The sequence below is a fragment of the Eutrigla gurnardus genome (assembly GCF_963514095.1).
Source record: "Eutrigla gurnardus genome assembly, chromosome: 3".
NCBI classification, from domain to species: Eukaryota; Metazoa; Chordata; class Actinopteri; order Perciformes; family Triglidae; genus Eutrigla; species Eutrigla gurnardus.
In genome coordinates this window covers 528,939-547,765 of record NC_139917.1, presented here as the reverse complement: position 1 = coordinate 547,765, position 18,827 = coordinate 528,939, and the positions used below count along the sequence as shown (strand labels likewise).

Genomic DNA, 18,827 nt, shown 5'->3' with positions numbered 1-18,827 from the left:
ACTCCCTCTCAGCATTGGTAATGTGTCCCACATTGTCCCACACAAACATAATCTTTGTCCCACATTTGGTTTGTTGGGATCTGGTCACCCTAAAAGTACACGAAGAAGAACGTAGCGGAGCAAGTCTACTGTGCTGTGCGGAGGCGCTCCTAATGTAAATGATTATTGATTTATGAATGAATTGATGGGTGGCTTATTTTTGGCGTATTGATTATTTTTTTTGGCCTGGTGGCAGGTCTTCTTGGCCTGGCGTCCCCGCCAGGCCTGTACAACGGTAGGGGAAACGCTGTAGTAACAATGCGGTGATGTCACGTGGCGAGTTCGCCGCGCTGTTGCGGGCACAGCCGACGGTGCTGCAAGTACTGGTCCTGTCCAAATGCAATATAGTACCGTTTTAAATGCCTCAGTACCCCGGTACCAAATTAGTACCAGTAGTCGTTTAAACACTCAGAAATATCTAATAACACTCTCCTGGTTGCCATGGTGAAGCGTAGTATGTATGTACATAAGTATGCTTCTGGAACGGGCCCCTGGTATTTAAGTCATTGGGTATTTTAGAATATGCAGTAAATTAATAATTATGACTTTGTTAAGCCCAAAATAAGTACTTAGGATAAATTCAAACTGCATGCCAACTGAGGCTTGTACTACAAAGCAGGATTTGGGGTTATTGAGGTATTTGAGGGAATATGATGCAGTGTTTCCCCTACCATTGTACAGGCCTGGAGGAGACCTGCCGCCAGGCCAAAAAAAAAATCAATACGCCAAAAATAAGCCACCTATCAATTCATTCATAAATCAATAATCATTTACATTAGGAGCGCAGCACAGTAGACTTGCTCCGCAAGAAGCGCGGCCGCAGCAATCCTCGCCGCGCGCTCCCGCTACGTTCTTCTTCGTGTACTTTACGCGCTTGATGTTGTTCTGATGCCGCTCTGCCTCGTTAATACACCACGATGTCGCTTTCTACTTTGAAAACACGGAAAGTTGACACTGTATTTTGATAAGCTGTTGCACTCTTCAGACTCGTGGTGTGAGCGGAACCGGACCGGTACTGGAAAAATGCAGCTGTGTGTCTCCGGCCAAAATCCGCTTTCCTCGCGCTGCCTGCTCACACAGATCCGCTCGTGCGCGCATTCGCTGATGCAGGTCGAGTGTTGTCGAGAAATATATGCAGAAGGCGCTCCTTAAAAACAACATCAAGCCATGCGTGTGTAGTATTAGGACGTGATGACGTATGTACAACCGGCTAACGGGCCAAAGCCCGTTTGGGCTGGAGCAGTGTGAATGCAAAGCCGCGGGGGACCCCCCTTGGGCAATCGTGCCGAGGCACTCTACTGATCCCGCCCTTAGGCAGCCTATTTTAATAAAATAAGGATTGTTTTTTGATAAGCTGTGGAACTCTGAGTTAACCTATTTCTACCTGAATTTCTACTTAACTTATATTTTACTTGATAAAATAAGACAATATATGCACAATGCATATTTTCAAAAGTTTTCACCCCATCTAGGTCTAACGAGTATGCGTACCAAATTTCATCCAAATCGGACCAACCGTGTCCGAGAAATGCGCAACTTCCTGTTTTTCATAAAATCCAAGATGGCGGAAATTTTTTCCAGGCGGACTTTTGTACTCCAAGAGGCTTTTTTGTATTGGACACTTGTCTGCACATGTGTGCAAAATTTCATGTCAATCAGAGTTACGGTGCGGCGGAGCTGGCGTATCTCCACGCTAGGTGGCGCTAGCGAGCAACCTTTTCATGGCCGAATGCGAAAATGCCAAATTCTCCAATTTTTCACCAGGCCCTATGGGCACTCCAATTTTGGTTAGTTTTTTTTAATGTTCAGGCCCCCTAAAACGCAGGGCGAAGGCGTGAAAGAATAATAAAAAAACCCACTAGAATAACAATAGGGCTTCGCAAAATATGCATTTAATCAGAAGATATTGGCCAATGTGCAAGTCGTTATAGTGTTTTACAGTGTCTGTAGCTATTAATGTGATGCTCCTCATTTTCCAGCCATATTTTTCCGGCCTTAATAAGTCACTCTCTCCTTGAATCCTTGAAAACCTTGAATACACTCTGGTTGAACAAAAATGTTGAATGCATGTAAAATAATTGCAGAATTGCAGACTGCTTGCTGTGCCACCTGACTTAATCCAACTGCACCAATACACCATCCCACGCGTCTCGTCTGCTTAGGGTTTTTTCGGTGGGTACCACCGGGCCTGAAAAAAATTCTAGGGGAAACACTGTGATGTGTTGGGGCTGGCCAGTATACCGCCCACCCTATGGTAGGTAGAGGGCTGTGGTGGGATGATTAATCATGGGACTATATGAAAATTTCATGTCACGTTTATCCTGGCCATAATATTGTGATTCAGGTTATTATCCCGATAATCATCAAAATATGCTTAAAACTCTTAAGGGGTGTACACACTGCAAGAACTGCCCGACTCGCGTCGGTAAATGAAGTCGGGCTACTTAATATGGCCGACTCGAACAACGACATGGGCGGTTCACACCTACGGAATTACAGCCGACGCCATACGTTCCGCGCTTGCGCGAGATGTAATGTCTCCAAAACAACAGGCGGCGCTAATCTGTATTGTGGGCCAAAAAACATGAAAACCGGAAGTAGCTGGTCCTCTCTAGACCATAAACACAGAGCACGCTGTCCTCACCAGTCACTGTTGTCAGCAGAGTGAGGTTGTAGACTGTAGTTGTGATTACTCTCTGAACGGAAAAATGTAAAATGTAACCCGATTCCACTGTTTATCTGGTATGTTTACCATCGTCACTGCTAGCCTCCACCAATCAGAATGGTAAAAGAATGACCGACTCGAATAGCGGATTATACATTTGAATCGGCTGAAATGAACGCCGACGTGGGCCGATTCGAGCGACCACACCAAGTAGACTCATGTCACGGACGCCGACTCTCTCAAAGACGCCGATTTTCGGTCCGGTGTGGACTCGCCTTTAAAGGGGCCATATTATGAAAAACAGGTTTCCTCTGGTCTCTACACCTATTACTAATGGTAAAATGGTAAATGACCTCATTTATATAGTGCTTTTATACAAAGTGCTTTACAGGAATGACTGACATTCACCCATTCATTCACACATTCACACACCGACGGCGGAGTCAACCACGCAGGGCGACAGCCAGCTCGTCAGGAGCAATTTGGGTGAGGTGTCTTGCTCAGGGACACCAGGCACTCAGCTAGGAGGAGCCGGGGATCGAACCGGCAATCTTGCGGTTACCAGCCAACCCGCTAAACCCCCCTAAACTGGTCCTCCCTGAGCCTGCCAACTCCCAGAATGAGGAAAACAAGCAATTCCTGCATGGTTTCTGCAGCCCACCCTCTGGTAAAACAGTGCTCCTAGAAGCTGTTCAGATTCAGCTCCTTTTGTTACATAAGGAAACAGAGAGTGCAGCCCAACTTATTCGCACTTTATGACATGGCGCGTTATCCTGCTGGAAGTAGCCATCAGAAGATGGGTACACTGTGGTCATAAAGGGATGGACATGGTCAGCAACAATACTCGGGTAGGCTGTGGCGTTGACACGATGCTCAATTGGTACTAATGGGCCCAAAGTGTGCCAAGAAAATATCCTCCACACCATTACACCACCACCACCAGCCTGAACCGTTGATACAAGGCAGGATGGATCCATGCTTTCATGTTGTTGACGCCAAATTCTGACCCTACCATCCGAATGTCGTAGCAGAAATCGAGACTCATCAGACCAGGCAACGTTTTTCCAGTCTTCTATCATCCAATTTTGGTGAGCCTGTGCAAATTGTAGCCTCATTTTCCTGTTCTTAGCTGACAGGAGTGGCACCCGGTGTGGTCTTCTGCTGCTGTAGCCCATCCGCCTCAAGGTTCGACGTGTTGTGTGTTCAGAGATGCTCTTCTGCATACCTCGGTTGTAACGAGTGGTTATTTGAGTTACTGTTTCCTTTCTATCAGCTCGAACCACTCTGGCCATTCTCCTCTGACCTCTGGCATCAACAAGGCATTTGCGCCCACAGAACTGCTGCTCACTGGATATTTTCTCATTTTCGGACCATTCTCTGTAAACCCTAGAGATGGTTGTGCGTGAAAATCCCAGTAGATCAGCAGTTTCTGAAATACTCGGACCATCCCGTCTGGCACCAACAACCATGCCACGTTCAAAGTCACTTAAATCACCTTTCTTCCCCATTCTGATGCTCAGTTTGAACTGCAGCAGATCGTCTTGACCATGTTTACATGCCTAAATGCATTGAGTTGCTGCCATGTGATTGGCTGATTAGAAATTTGCGTTAACGAGCAGTTGGACAGGTGTACCTAATAAAGTGGCCGGTGAGTGTACATACATACATACATACTAACTAGCTAGCTAGCTAGCTAACTAACTAGCTCGTTCGTTCGTTCGTAACGGATGACGGTTCTTCAAATGGCAGTTGGCAAGTCTGGCAGATCGAGTCACATTTTGAATGTTTACACTCACGCGCCTCCCCTCTACCACCATACACCAGTGCACACTCACATTGCAACTCGCATCTCGGACTGTCTGGCTGACATCTCTGTCTGGACAACTGCACATCACCTCAAGCTTAACCTGAATAAAACCAAACTCCTCTTCATCCCAGGGAAAGACTGCCCTCGAATGGACCTGTCGGTCACTGTCGAGGGCATCACAGTATTGCCGTCGTCAACTGCGAGGAACCTGGGTGTAATCCTCGATGACCAACTATCCTGCACCCCCAACATCACTGCTGTGGCCCGATCCTGCAGATTTGCCCTCTACAATATCCGCAGGATTCGGACCTTCCTCACAAAGGATGCAACGCAACTCCTGGTCCAAGCACTGGTCATCTCCCGCCTTGACTACTGCAACTCTCTCCTGGCCGGACTCCCGGCCTCTGCGATTAAACCATTGCAGCGTATCCCGAGCGCTGCAGCACGCCTTATCTTCAATCTACCCAAATTCTCCCATGTGACCCCCCTCCTCCGTGACCTCCACTGGCTCCCTGTTGCAGCACGCATCCAATTCAAGACGATGGCACTGGCCTTCAAGGCCATCAATGGAACGGCACCCATCTACCTTCAAACACTGATCAAACCTCACGCCCCGAAGCGAGCACTTCGCTCCTCTACTTCAGCTGACCGGCTGGTACCACCATCACTGAAATCAAACAAATGTCACTCAGCAAAGTCCAGACTCTTCTCTGTTCTGACGCCTCAGTGGTGGAACGAACTCCCGACCAATGTCAGGACAGCAGAGTCATTTGCCATCTTCCGGAAAAGGCTCAAGACTCACCTGTTCAGACTTCACCTCGACTCTACATAGCATGACCCACTCACATCCCCCCCCCCCCCCCCCCCCCCCCAAAAAAAAACCCTTACCCATAGCACTCTGATCATAGCACTGTCGCTCTTAACGTACTACTTTACTCAGATGAGGACCTAACAGTTGTTCTATTTTTAGCTCTTACTTTATCGGCAAGGATATGTTGTGGTTTCTTTGTTTCCTTCTTTTGACAAATGTACTTACAGTAAAGCGTCTGCTAAATGACCTAAATGTAAATGTACCACCGAGCTCCTCCGCTCACTCCCATTGAGTGTTGTTCAGTGCGCGTGCACCAGATTCTGTGAACGCGCCCGTGTCTTCTCTCATCGATAAACGGCATGGAGTACACTAGTACAATTTTTTTTAAACTACATGTTTTAACAGGTTTTACAGCACACAGCGTCACAGTTTTACTGATATTCTACCAAATAAGTAAATCATAACCTATTTAACACACCCTTTGAACTGAAATATTTGAACAAATGCATTTCTGTGAATAACATCCCCGCACGCTCACAGATCAGCAGATCAAACCCGTTTCTTGCCCGTTTCTTCATGAAGCGTCCGTTGACTCAGCGTGCGCACACAAAGCCTTCCTGCCCCGCTCAGCTGATTACACCTCCACGTCACCTGCGGAGCCTCACACAGCGGAAAGGTTCGGCGCGTGCGTGCGTGCAGGCTGCTTGCACCGTGCGAAGTAGGACAATCAGTCTCCACCTGAGGGGCGCTTGGCGTTACCTCTGACTCGCCGCATAGTGTCGGCTTCAGTGAATATGATCAAACAAATGTTGCCGACTGCGACTTACATGTTAAAATAATGCGTCTTGGCTCCTCCTTGCATCACCGACGCTGAACAATCATTGCAAATACAAACTTTGCTATCCGTTTCCGACACCTTAAAAAACGTACACACCGCTGAAATTTTGAACTTCTCCCTCGCTCTGCTGCAAGTTGAAGTAGGTGACGCGCCGCGATGCGCACGCAATGCGCACGCAATGCGCACGCAATGCTCGCGCCCTCGGGCGTTTAATCTGATTTAATCAAGTGAGCAGCAGTCTTTATTTATCGGTTTAATATATCGGCGTGATATCCGATAATACATTTAACGTCAATATAGGCCGATACCGATACCTTGCTGATAATATCGTGCATCCCTAATAAAATCCCATATTGTCTGTCCCTTCTGATGATTGGACCATCGTGTTTGAGAGACGTTTTTATCGAAGTTATAAGAAAACAAACACATAAGATTGCAGCACAGATGATTCACTGTCATTGAGTAACCACTCTGTTTGGCTCCTTCCAGATGACGACTGGCAGGAGGAACACAAACGCCTCGCTGGTCTCGATCAGGGTGGAGGGCTGAGTTTAGGAGGAGGGGGAATGGGAGGAGAACTGGATCTAATGGGAGCTGAGGACTTGTCCTCCACCCATCTCACTTCCTCTGCGGGCAATCTCCCCCTCCCATCTTCCCTCCCTTCACTCAAGTTCTCCATGTCTTCCTCTGGACTGCCCCCACCAGGTCAGTGATGGAACTAGAGGAACACTGCTAGATTGCAGTGTTCCTTGCTTGCTTATTGGAGATTTTCTGGAGATCTTCAGATTTTGAGATCATATAAATGACTTAATTTTAGTTTAAGAGGGATAAACTACGGAGCAACGGAACATAATTGCTCATCCCAGATGTATGTTTGACTGGTTGTTTAAGTGTAATATGTAGAGCAGTAATATACCAAGAAAAACAAATAAAGCTGATTTGAAAATCCAAACCTGTCATTTCAGATGTGGAGGAACGAGGAGGGGAAGGTGACTTGGCTGAGTCCCTTGCCAGACTCATCCTGGAGGCTGACCCGGCCATCGCTGGGGTCGGGGCAACTGAGAGGCCTGGTCCACCCCCTAGCACTTCAGGATCCAGTCTTTCTGCTCTGCAGGGCCTCGAGCGACCCAGAATCCTGCCCCGGCCCTCCTCCATCCCACATCCCGCTCAACCACACCAGCATCCCCATCACCTCCAGCACCAGCTGCCTCCTGGGCCCTCCACCTCGGGTGAGAATGAATGCATCCATTTGTGTATACTGGGGATCAGTTTTCAATCAAATAAACACCTTTAAATGTGCACTGTGTAAGGTCTGGCTCATCAACAACACAAATATGTCCAGTCGAGCAACATCTGTAATGTCCGTGCTCTCATTAATCTCAACGGAAAATGCAACAAATGGATACAAACTATTAGTTTGAGTGCCCAAATCTCCAAAAACATCTGAAATCCTTCCTGGTCAGACATATGTTGTCATGGCCCATGATGTCTGCTGCCTTCAGCAGGCATCTCTTCAAAATCCCACCCTCAGGGGAATGTCATGGCTTTATATGGCTAAATTGTAATTCGTGTTCAAATTCAAACAGGATCAATGAAATGATTTGTCTCTAACCATTGACTACCGCACATTTTTATTCTGAAAAGGGCCCGATGGTGCATCACAGGAATGGGTGGGGCTTTGTTTTTCATGTCTGGTACCTGCCCAGAAAGAAATGAGCAAATAGCTAAATAGGGCATAAATCATCTATTCTCAATTCAATTTTTCAATTAAATTTTATTTAAAGTGTCATATCACAACAGAAGTCATCTCAGCACACTTAACACATTGAGCATTGAGCATTCTCATTTTGTCATTGTTTTTTTGTGCATGTTCCTCGTTTAATGAATAATAATAATGATGTTCACATCTGCTTTGGTCAGCTGTGCTGTGTACTCCTCCAGGCCTTACTCCTGGCCCCCCTGCCTCAACTATGCTCAGCTACCAACAGCAGCAGCACTTGCTGCGCAGAGGGACTGCTCCTATGGCCCAGGTCAGTGGTCTGACTCGCTGTGTGGACTATTCAGTATACCAGTATCGGTTTTAGGGCTTTGACTTTTGCCCAAAAATCATATTTGAAGTTTGTTTGTTTATTAATATTAATATTCGAATATTTATTAATAATATTTTTACCATTAAATGCCTTCAGTAAGACCTATATGGTATGGTAAGTTGTATATGTTTTGTCCACCAGAGGGCAATGTATCAGTCAAAGTCAATAGGCAGGCAATGATGTTTTCAGAACCTTTATTTATTTAGGTCAGACATAAACTGTGTATGCATTCGGTTTCATCCCATCCTACCAGCCATTAACGGCCCATTAACAAATTGTTTTGCTCACATAAATATCTTGCTGGCTGCAGTTTATTTGGCTACAGACTTTTTTAAGTTATTCGCCAAAAATACCAGGTGATTCACATGTTCAGACATTATCGGGGCCGTCAGTGCCGACTGGTCGACGGGGTTTGTTTGCCTATTTACCAGCAGTATTCCGGGCGGCGCGTCTTAGAGTTTACGGTTCTCGGGACGGAGCGCGAGTGCGGGGCTGTTGTCGATGTTGACGCGGCCATTGTTCTGCAAAATTGGCGCAAACCAGGACGCTAACGTCACCTATAGGAGCCCAGATGACCAATGATAGCCTTGCTAATGAGCTCGCGATTCACACAACTTCACCAGGCGTGAAAAAGCCTCGGAATCTGAATTGAAAACAACGTTCAAGCAAAGACATTTACAATAAATAATGCCCATAACAGGTTTGAATATTAAGAGCTGCCTAATATTCGTTCGAATATATATATATTTTTTGATAGTCCAATTATATTCGACTAACGAAGTTCGGAGTCAAAGCCCTAATCGGTTTATGTGGGAGAAAAGGTTTGCTATCACACAGCATTTGTATTTTCTGGCCACACAGCGGTGCATTTATTATATTTTTTTAATTATTTGGGTGGGGGTTGCCTCAGACTAAAATATTGGGCTGCACGATCATTTCAGCATCGACGTGTAATGTTAGTGAATTGCCTCAAAGATGTTGCACCTTTTTTTTTGTTGTTTGATACAAATGGAAAACTCCATCGAGTCCAGTGTTTCCTATGAACTTTCTCCACTCTTATGTCGGCCCACCACAGTTTCATGGTGAGGCTACTAGGGTTGTCACGATACCAGAATTTCAGTAGTCGATACCAATACCTGTGGATTTCCACGATTCTCGATACTAATTCGATACCACAATAAAAATAAAAAAAACAACAGGACCCATGTACTTTTAAATTAATTAATTTATTGAAAACTGCTTCAAACTGTCAAGTATTTAACACCACTGTGCTTTAAGATCTTTTTGCACAGAATTTAAATTGGTACCAGCTGCCAACAGACCTATAGCCATCCAGTATAAAAACAAACAATACTGTACTTATAAATATGGTCATAAATAACAACAATAGTCAACTATTTTACATAAAAAAAAGAACAGCAGTGGTCTATAGCCGAGGTGTTTGGCCAGGTTTGACGTGCTTCCTCCTTTGGTCTGAAAACTTCTGAGGCACTTTTTGCATGTCGGCTTGTTTGAATCAAGAAATGCTCCGGATTCATCCGCCTCGAATGCAAAATATTTCCATACGCGACTCTTCGCAGCTGTCTTGTCGACGAGCCGACGTGTTGTGCTTTCGCTCCCACCTGCTGAAGCCATTTTTTTCGAAGACGGCAAGTTTTCTTCTTCAGCGCCGCTTACTGCTCTGTGCTGCTCACACGCGTATACTGCCCCCGTCAGTTCCACCAAGAATCGACACGGCTCGCCGAGTGAAAAGTTGTATATTCGGTTCTGACGATACCAGAAAAAAGCAAGTATCGAATTATTTTTTCCGTGTCGGCATCGAATTGGTACCGAAGTATCGGTTCTTGTGACAACCCTAGAGGCTACTGTTGTTGGAGTGACTTGTGACTGTCATCGCAATTTCACCATATTTATACAACCAATGTGTTTGTGATTAAATTGTTTACAGGAGCACACACGTTTTGCTTAATTTTTGCTCCAGATTAATGATTTAACCTTTTAAATGTGTGAACATTTTGTGTAAATATTCCTCATTTTTTTCACAACGCAATATATCACAACAACATACATTGTCATGTCAGTTTTTCCAATATCGCGCAACCCTGGTAAAATATTAATGAAGGATGCCTTTATTTACTAATGAGCAGCTACACTTCTTTTGGATTTGAGTTCATGCTGTAAATTATACTACTATGGCTGGCAGCCATAACATTAATTTAACTGTTTTGTCAAATCTGTAAATGTTTCAGATGAACTCTCACAGTATCTGGGAGAACAACATGGGTTTTGGGCCGGTCAGTGTCACCCCCGGACTGATTACACACATGGAGGTGAGCAGACACTCTTCAACACACAGAGCTGAATGGCTTACAGATTGGTCTTCATGGCAACCTGCCGAGCCATGTTCATGAGGAATATCTTATTTTACACATATTTTAAAAATGCCCCCAATAGAACATTTGATAGAGATGGGACGTTTGACACCGAGACTCCGAAGCCTGCTTCACTCTATTGAAGCAGGCTGGTTCGAAACGCTGTGTCGAGGCTTGTATCAAATCTCCGCGATCACGTGACCGATGACGTTTGACGCTTCATACGTCACAACGAACCACCGGAAATGAGGTGACTGATTCGAAGTTTTGGCGCGCCTTCATTCGTTATAACGAGACGCGAGATGCCCACATTTTATTAGTCAATTGACATTATATAGTAACACTTTGTTGTGTATGTGTGAACAATGATTCTTAGAATGAAGACACAACTGCTTAATAATGACTTTATTGCTTTTGTGTTGGAACTGGAAGCAATGATGTGTGAATCATTTGGAGGTTCATTGCTGCTATAACTGCAGCTGACCACTAGATGTCACTGGTAGCGTCTTTCTGTGAAGCTTTGAAGCTTCGAATCTTTTTTCGGTACAATCAGGAAGAAGCCTCAAAAGCTTCACGAGGCTTCATTTGCCCATCTCTAACATTTGACCAATAAACATGTTACACATCTCTTAAGCAGTGATGTTAAAGATGACACTGTACGCCCAATCATTGCTCTGGCCCACCATAATCAAAATTTTCTCACTATAATTTGAACCAGAATTTTTTTTACTTTCAACGGATGGACCGGCTGACCTTGCCGGGTGCATCTCATTGGTCATTTCATGGCAATGACCTTCTAAAACACATTATCGTCTCACAAAGCTGCATGCTCCATCCTGCTGTGCCCTGCCTACTCTCTCTGTGCCTTTGTCGCTGAGGGGGCGGGGCAAAGCAGCAGTGTGACCTGGCAATGAGAATGGACTGCAGCCCTGCTCATTGGCTGAGGGCTTACACCCCTACATGAGTCCAAATGAAGACTTCCTCAACACAGCAAAATACAAACAATAGGCTCTCTGCAGACAAATGCAACACCACACAGTTCTAGTGGGTCCTCAGTGATGATTGAGAGGGAAGATTTTTAGATCAGCTTATTATAGCTTTTTTAAGGAAAAGTAATACCAGTCTAAAAGTCCTGCCCTCAAATACTATAAATATAAGTATAAGTTGATAAGACAAATACAATACAAATGTATTAGCATCCAAATATACTTAAAATACCAAAAGTAAAAGTAGTCATTATTGTATACTACTAAATAATACCTTATTAGATGATTTACATTTTGTATTGAAATGAAATCTACTAAAGTTGTCTTTTGCATGTCTGAATATGGTATCAACTACAAGGTGTGAAAACTGCACATACACAAATAGAGCTGTGCGATATTACGATATATATCGTAGTACGATATAAAAATGTCTACCGTAGGATATAACCCTCTGTCGTTTATATCGTAATTTTAACGTGTAGGCTACTTGTTTAGCACTGTTGCTACACGCATTTCCACTGCATGCGTCTCCGCTGCGTTGCGTCTCCGCCACGCCAGCGGAGCAGATACGTTTCACTTTAGTCTATGGGTCAATCCCCACCAGGTCCGCTGCGCTGCGTGTCCGCTGCGTCTCAGCTCCGGCAGTCCGCAGCTCTCCGCAACAAATACGGACTTCTATTTCTGGCGGATGCCGGACCACGGCGCAGCAATTCAGCACAGGGCAAATATAGCGAAACAGGAAGTTCGGTACATACTCAACAATAAAACTTTTCAAAATAAAACACTTGTGTTAATAAAACCACTTGACTACGTCAAAAAAAGTCTTGTACTCCTTCCTTGGGAACACTGACCTTTGTATCGCTTGGTTGCTGTGTTTACACATATCTTTAACTGCAGCGCGCGATTACGTATTTATCGCGAACGACGGACTGTGCCGTGGCGGACTCAAACGCATCCTGTGGGGATTGGCGGACGGCGGACCGAAGCCGGATCGGAGACGCACTGCAGCGGAGACGCATGCAGTGGAAATTGGGCGTCGTTAACGTACACTACGGTTGTGATTTAATACGCCGTGTAAAGCACAACTCAATGTCGGAATGACCGTTGGATATCCAAATTTTGAGTTCAAAACAAGTTCTGAAGGCGAATGTAACTGCAGCAACGCTACTGCGTTGTGGTAGCATTTTTACGTCACCCGCAAACGTCACCTGTTTACGGCACTGGTCGTAGTAGTGCTGAGATGTGATTGATTGATTGATTTATATATATATATATATATATATATATATATATATATATATAATTCTAAGAAAAAATACTATATCGGGATATATATCGTTATCGGGATATAAAATTAGCTATATCGGGATATAAAATTGTCCATATCGCACAGCACTATACACAAAGATATTTCTCCAAATGTTATACTGTATTTCACCATGGAAAGGGATTAACCAAGCTGTTGATTTTGGTTAAGGTGTATGTAATTTTCTAATGTTATTTTCACTTTTCTTCCTCTTCAGGATAGTCCACTAATGTCTATCATCAAGGAGGTGGGCCTTCCAAAGCGGCCTCCTCAAGCTAGGAATGATGAAGGACGGGATTTGTCAGAGAGGGTACCACCTCCACGCTCTTCTTCCCCTGTCATTGGCTCCCCTCCGGTGAGGGCGGTGCCTATTGGGACCCCGCCCAAACAGCCAATGAGCCACGCTCTGAATCAGGTAACATAGGCAACTACTCTTGTTTTCATTCTACAATTTTCCTGTACTGATATTTCCCCCCATCATTCCTCTTTTTACAATTTCCAGGTAATGAATGAACAATGAATCTCAAGTCTGAAAAAAGCTCCCCATTATTGTTGCTGATTGTATTTGTAGAAGCCAAATGTTCTAATACACTCTCCTAACGTAGTGTTGCTTTTATACTGCCACTGGAGGTCCTAAAGTCAGAAATGTTCAAAGTTTAAACACAGAGTCTTAACAGATCAAATATTTACACTGGCAATAATCTCCTTTTTTTAAGGACACGATGAGTAGAATTTGTTGAGGTTTGTAAACAAAACATTTAATGTCAGCCCCCCCTCCCTCCATGGCTCTACAACACTAGCCAGGACGTTAAGTGATCTTCAGGACCGCTAATGTGTGTCGTCGATATATAGACGGGAGAATTTAGTCCATCATCTGACTCATAAGACATCAATAACAAAGTTAGTGAGGACAGAACAAAGCTCTGCCAAAACACACTGTGAAGGGGTTAAAGTTGCAACAACTCCCTGACTGGACAACATCATGATGACAACCTGTCAATCATAAGGTAGCCACGCCCTGAAGCATACCCTGCTTTGTCATGTTGCTTCCGGTACCAACATCTACAGTGTTTCCCGCAGGATTTTTTAAGAAAATTATAAAATAAATATAAGTTATACATAATAGAAACTATTCATGATCTTTTAAGAAGTCCTTAGGTTTTTTCCCTGCATTTATGCTAATGACCACATGCTTACAGGCGATTAGCATAAATCCCTAACTAAAATACGCGATGAAAACGGATTTTATATGGCAATAAAGAACAACATCGGATCTAACAGTGTGGATTCATTTTTCAAAGTTCCCGATAATACCTAGGCTATAAATTCCTGACTGGATATAAGCTCCTGTAAAGGCTATGAGTGATCCCAAAAAGAGCGACAACACGCACACACACACATAGGCCTACACACACACACACAATACTAGAGGAAAAACGGCACGGAGGTTGCGGTTTATAGATACAATAAAATGATTGGGCTCAGAGGGTTTTTAACACTGGTGGTCATGTAGCGACACATTTTAGCAACTTACTTTCTCTCTCTCTCTCTCTCTGTCTGTCTCACTCTTTCCTTCTTTCTTCGATCTTCCGCTTCACTCGCTACTGCTAGAATCAATGTAACTTTGCAACCGTGTAGGGTAGCCTACTGCCAACAACTGCCACACTCGCTGTGTATTTTTCTTCTTTGATGTTGGTTACGTGACGATGTGCCGCGTGCTGCGCAATTGACGTTACGCGCTGTACATTTTCTAAAAGGAGCTACGTTAAAAAAAAACAATTAAAAAAAAATACATTTTTTAAAGGATTTTTATTGCAGCGGCGGAGAAAATTCAGCAGCGGCGGCGCGCCGCTGCTGTGTGAACGTGGGGGAAACACTGATGTATTTCGATACTTTTCGATACTTTTTCAAATATAAAGAGAACGCAAAAAATGTCATTACTGACTTTATTTTAATAGAAAATCTTATATTGACATATTAATCAGTAAATAAAATAAAATACCACAAAGACAAGCTTTTCTAATGCACACAATTTTAAAATAATGCATGTATGCATTTTACAGCTCTGGAAAAAATTAGGGACCACTTCAGATTTATTGTAAATCAGCATGGCTACATGTATGGCAAAAAGTTTAAAAATCACTGTGAAAATATAAATACAATAATATAATATAAAATATAATAATATAGATAAACCAGCTCTATTTTTTTTCTTCCAGAGCTACTTTTGTTAAGAGTGAAGGGGGTGGCACTTGCTTTTAGCACTGAATGTGGCTTTTCTTCCTGAGTAAATGACCTGTCGTTCCCTGAGCTCAGTGTGCAGGTCTGGGTGCTTGTCTTTTAAGTGTTTGGCTAGTCGGAGGTGTTTCCGCCGTTAGCCATGCATGTTTTTAAACACCGTTTACACAGTGGTGCATCGGCGTTAACTGCCTGGCCTTGCTCATTTGTTTTTAAGCTAAAGTACTGCCATATCGCACTTCGCGCCCCTGGTATGTCCACAAGTTGCGGCGTGGTGACGGTTGCAGCAGCCAGTCTCTCCTCCGTGCTCCTCTCCCCCCCCCCCCCCCCCCCTCTCTCTCTCTCTCCCTCTCCAACGTCTCTCTCTCCAAGCTTTCCTCCTGCTCCGTTTGTTGCTCAGTCCACGCTGCTCGCTAACTTGCTAGCTGTTTCCTCCGGCTTGCTTGCTTTTTCTCACATGGCGAGTTTGCCGTGCTGTTGTGGGCGCTGACGGCGGCGCTGCAAGTACCGGTCCCGTCCAAATGCAACACTGTATAGTACCATTTTAAATGCCTCAGTACCCCTGTACCAAATTAGTACCGGTATACCGTGCAACCCTAGTGTCTTTACATTATTTTTAAGGAAAATCTGTGCCTTTTTTTTTTGATTCGGTATCTAGTGGCTGTTGTCACTTAGCCCCATGATAGTGTCATTGTACTTCCCATGCTGCATCATGTTGTGACATTACTTAACATGTAGTTGGCCTTGTTATCAGTAAACTGTGGTCTGTGTGTGTTTGTAGATCCACCATCCCGCGGCGGTTCATGTGAGAGCCCCAATCCAGCACAGATACCCTCCACCTTTCCCTGAGCGTGTCTCACCCAACACCCTCCTCAATATAGCTGTGAGTTTTCCCTCTCCTCCATCTCCTTCACTGACGATCAGCTTTGTATGCACATTAGATTAAAATAGTTCCTTCCAGTGAATGGCACAGCACAAGTCTACAAATTAGTCTGATTTCAACCATCAACAGCATGAACATTGGGGCTGCAACGTAGGGATGATATTTTTGACCCGACAGTTACACCACAAGATTAGTGCCTTGCATTTAACAAGCCGCCACGATAACGGATGCACAAACCAATCATGCGCTAACCAGGCAACCCCGGTTTACTTGTCCGGGAGAGTTAGACAGTATTACGTGCAATGTTGTGGACATGTGCAGTCACGTTCCCAGTAAGTTTAGCCTTCATCATTTAGTTCAGCTGAAAGCATGTCGGCTACGTGTCTGCCTGGTATATAACGTCAGGGTTTCTGCCATTGTCTGCAGCAAGTCTGGCGTGGCATATTTCATGACATTCAAGGTGTGTTGCAAGGATATGAAGCTTTTAAAAATAAATTTACATCAGTTGCTTTTTTAACAAAAGGGTAAAGGGACAAACTATTTCTATGTTTGGACCAGTTACTTCCTGGAGTCTCCACTGCTTGCCTGGCAACTGGTCCCAGCCAAGAATTACACAGCCACCCAAAAAATGGCAAATTGCTAGTGAGCTGTGAACCTAAGCTGTGCCCACATTTAGTGAGGCAGCTGCTGGTGTTAACGGACATGAAAATAGCATCGATTCTCAACAAGAAAGCAAATAAATGTATTCCCCGAAAAATGTCAACCCTTTTCTTCAAACAGGGAGTAGAGACAAACATGAGTTTCTGTGTGCTGGTTTTGTTCAGAACTCCCCGCTGTGTCGTGGTCCTTTCCCTCCTGGAGTTGGTCCTGTCCTGTCTCAGATTCAACGGGCCCAACTGCTCAACTCTCAGGTTAGCACCATTGACGTCTTTCTGAGATTTGTACAGGTAACTCCTCGTTCCTTAGATATACGTTACAACGTTGGTCATCGGTTATACCTTCAGAATAAGCTAACTACGATGGGTTGTCCTGAGCAATGGGAGATGCTACCTCAGTGTTGAAATGCAGAAAACTTAAAAAAAAAAAAAGAAAATCTAATCGGAGACAATGGACAAAACAAATACAGTACTCTTTTTTTCTTGAACACTAGTGCAATTACTACACCGACATTTTGAGGAATGAGATGCTGTCCTGGCCGGACTCGGATCAGACGATTGGGCCTCATTCATTCTTAAGAAGACATTTCTCCTTAAAAGTTTTCATGATGATTCTCACATTCTCAAATGTTTCACACAAAATGAAGTGTCTGTGCAAAATCATTGGTTACGATGATCACAGTTATAATATAATATAGGATTTAAGTAACAATAATGTTTTATCATTCATATTATTACATAAATGTTTATAATATTTATATATTATTTTTATAATTATCTTCAGGACAGTAATTAAATGCTTATATAGCTCAAAAGGCTTGGGACAACTTCATTCCTATACAAATGCTGTTTGAATAAATAGATCTCTAATAAACACCAGTCAAAAGGTACTACAAGAACTAAAGAATAAGAAACAAATTACAATAATCTCCTTAAAGTAATTAATTTGCCCCATCTTAGACATCTTTTTAAGTAACTCATGACAATATTTTCGATTAATTCACCACCATTAAGTTGTTGTCTTGTGTTTTTTATTCCTGATCGCCATCAAAATAGGAAAAAGGTTTGTTCAGGACATGATGTGAACCTGACAAGCTCACTAGGGGGCAGAAACACACACAGCAACTCCAGTATAATGGTTTACTCCAGAGATCACATGACTCATTGTCTGACTCACTAACTGTCCGTCCGCCTCGCTCTCCAGGTGGCTGCTTTCCCTCGGGGGAGTCCAGGGCCTCCTTTGTTACCGGGTGGTGCTGGTTTCAGGCCGTTCTTCGGAGGCCCCCTTCCTCCACTTGGTCACAGAATGGGCCCGCCCCCTCACTGCCCCCCCAACCACACGCCACCCATCCGGCACAACACAACCCACCTTCACCCCCAACACCGGCGCATGCTCACCCAGCGCATGCAGAACCGGGGAGGGTAAGCCAGTGTGTGGGTGTATAGTTGTGAACATATGAACAGTAAGAGAGCTGCAAGGTTAAACAGTGCTGTGGTCCTGGACCACGAACCAACAAGCAGCCCATTAGCCCAAACACATCCGTGAGCAGGTTACTGGTGACGGGCAGAGCAGTTACCTTCCAAGAGCCGCTGTGTGGACCACGTCATTTTGCCTCTTTGCCCCCCTTTAGGGACCGCAGCAGGCCTGGAGGGGACCGGCGCAGCAGGGACCCCTACAGTAACCTTATGACTCAGAAAGAGAAGGAATGGGTAACCAAGATCCAGATGATGCAACTGCAAAGTACCGACCCTTATCTCGATGACTACTACTATCAGGTTGGGTTTTAGTTTCTGTACTTACACCGTTAACCTCATGATCAAAATAATCAGACATTAATTTCAGAGAGATGAATGGTGTGTGTGTGTGTGTGTGTGTGTGTGTGTGTGTGTGTGTGTGTGTGTGTGTGTGTGTGTGTGTGTGTGTGTGTGTGTGTGTGTGTGTGTGTGTGTGTGTGTGTGTGTGTGTGTGTGTGTGTGTGTGTGTGTGTGTGTGTGTGTGTGTGTGTAGAACTACTATGAAAAGATGGAGAAACGTCAGGAGAGAGAGAGGGACAGCAGCAAGAAGGAACACACTACCAAGCTGATCACTCCACAGGTGGCCAAGGTGGAACACACCTACAGACCAGGTAGGTGACA

At 44.3% G+C, this 18,827-nt stretch overlaps 1 protein-coding gene across 2 annotated transcripts in view; it reads left to right on the top strand.

Moving 5' to 3' along the window:
- patl1 (PAT1 homolog 1, processing body mRNA decay factor) overlaps window positions 1–18,827 on the top strand; it is a 46,520-nt gene that overhangs the window by 12,218 nt on the left and 15,475 nt on the right. Inside the window, exons 3-12 of one of the 2 annotated variants that reach the window (XM_084004965.1) lie at window positions 6,650–6,865; window positions 7,126–7,389; window positions 8,102–8,190; window positions 10,500–10,580; window positions 13,132–13,329; window positions 15,934–16,035; window positions 16,860–16,946; window positions 17,896–18,113; window positions 18,323–18,467; window positions 18,700–18,817. In XM_084004965.1, coding sequence (XP_083861091.1) covers window positions 6,650–6,865; window positions 7,126–7,389; window positions 8,102–8,190; window positions 10,500–10,580; window positions 13,132–13,329; window positions 15,934–16,035; window positions 16,860–16,946; window positions 17,896–18,113; window positions 18,323–18,467; window positions 18,700–18,817 — 1,518 coding nt within the window. Of the gene's footprint in view, window positions 1–6,649; window positions 6,866–7,125; window positions 7,390–8,080; window positions 8,191–10,499; window positions 10,581–13,131; window positions 13,330–15,933; window positions 16,036–16,859; window positions 16,947–17,895; window positions 18,114–18,322; window positions 18,468–18,699; window positions 18,818–18,827 lie in introns of both variants that reach the window. The other variant, XM_084004964.1, reaches the window with a different exon arrangement.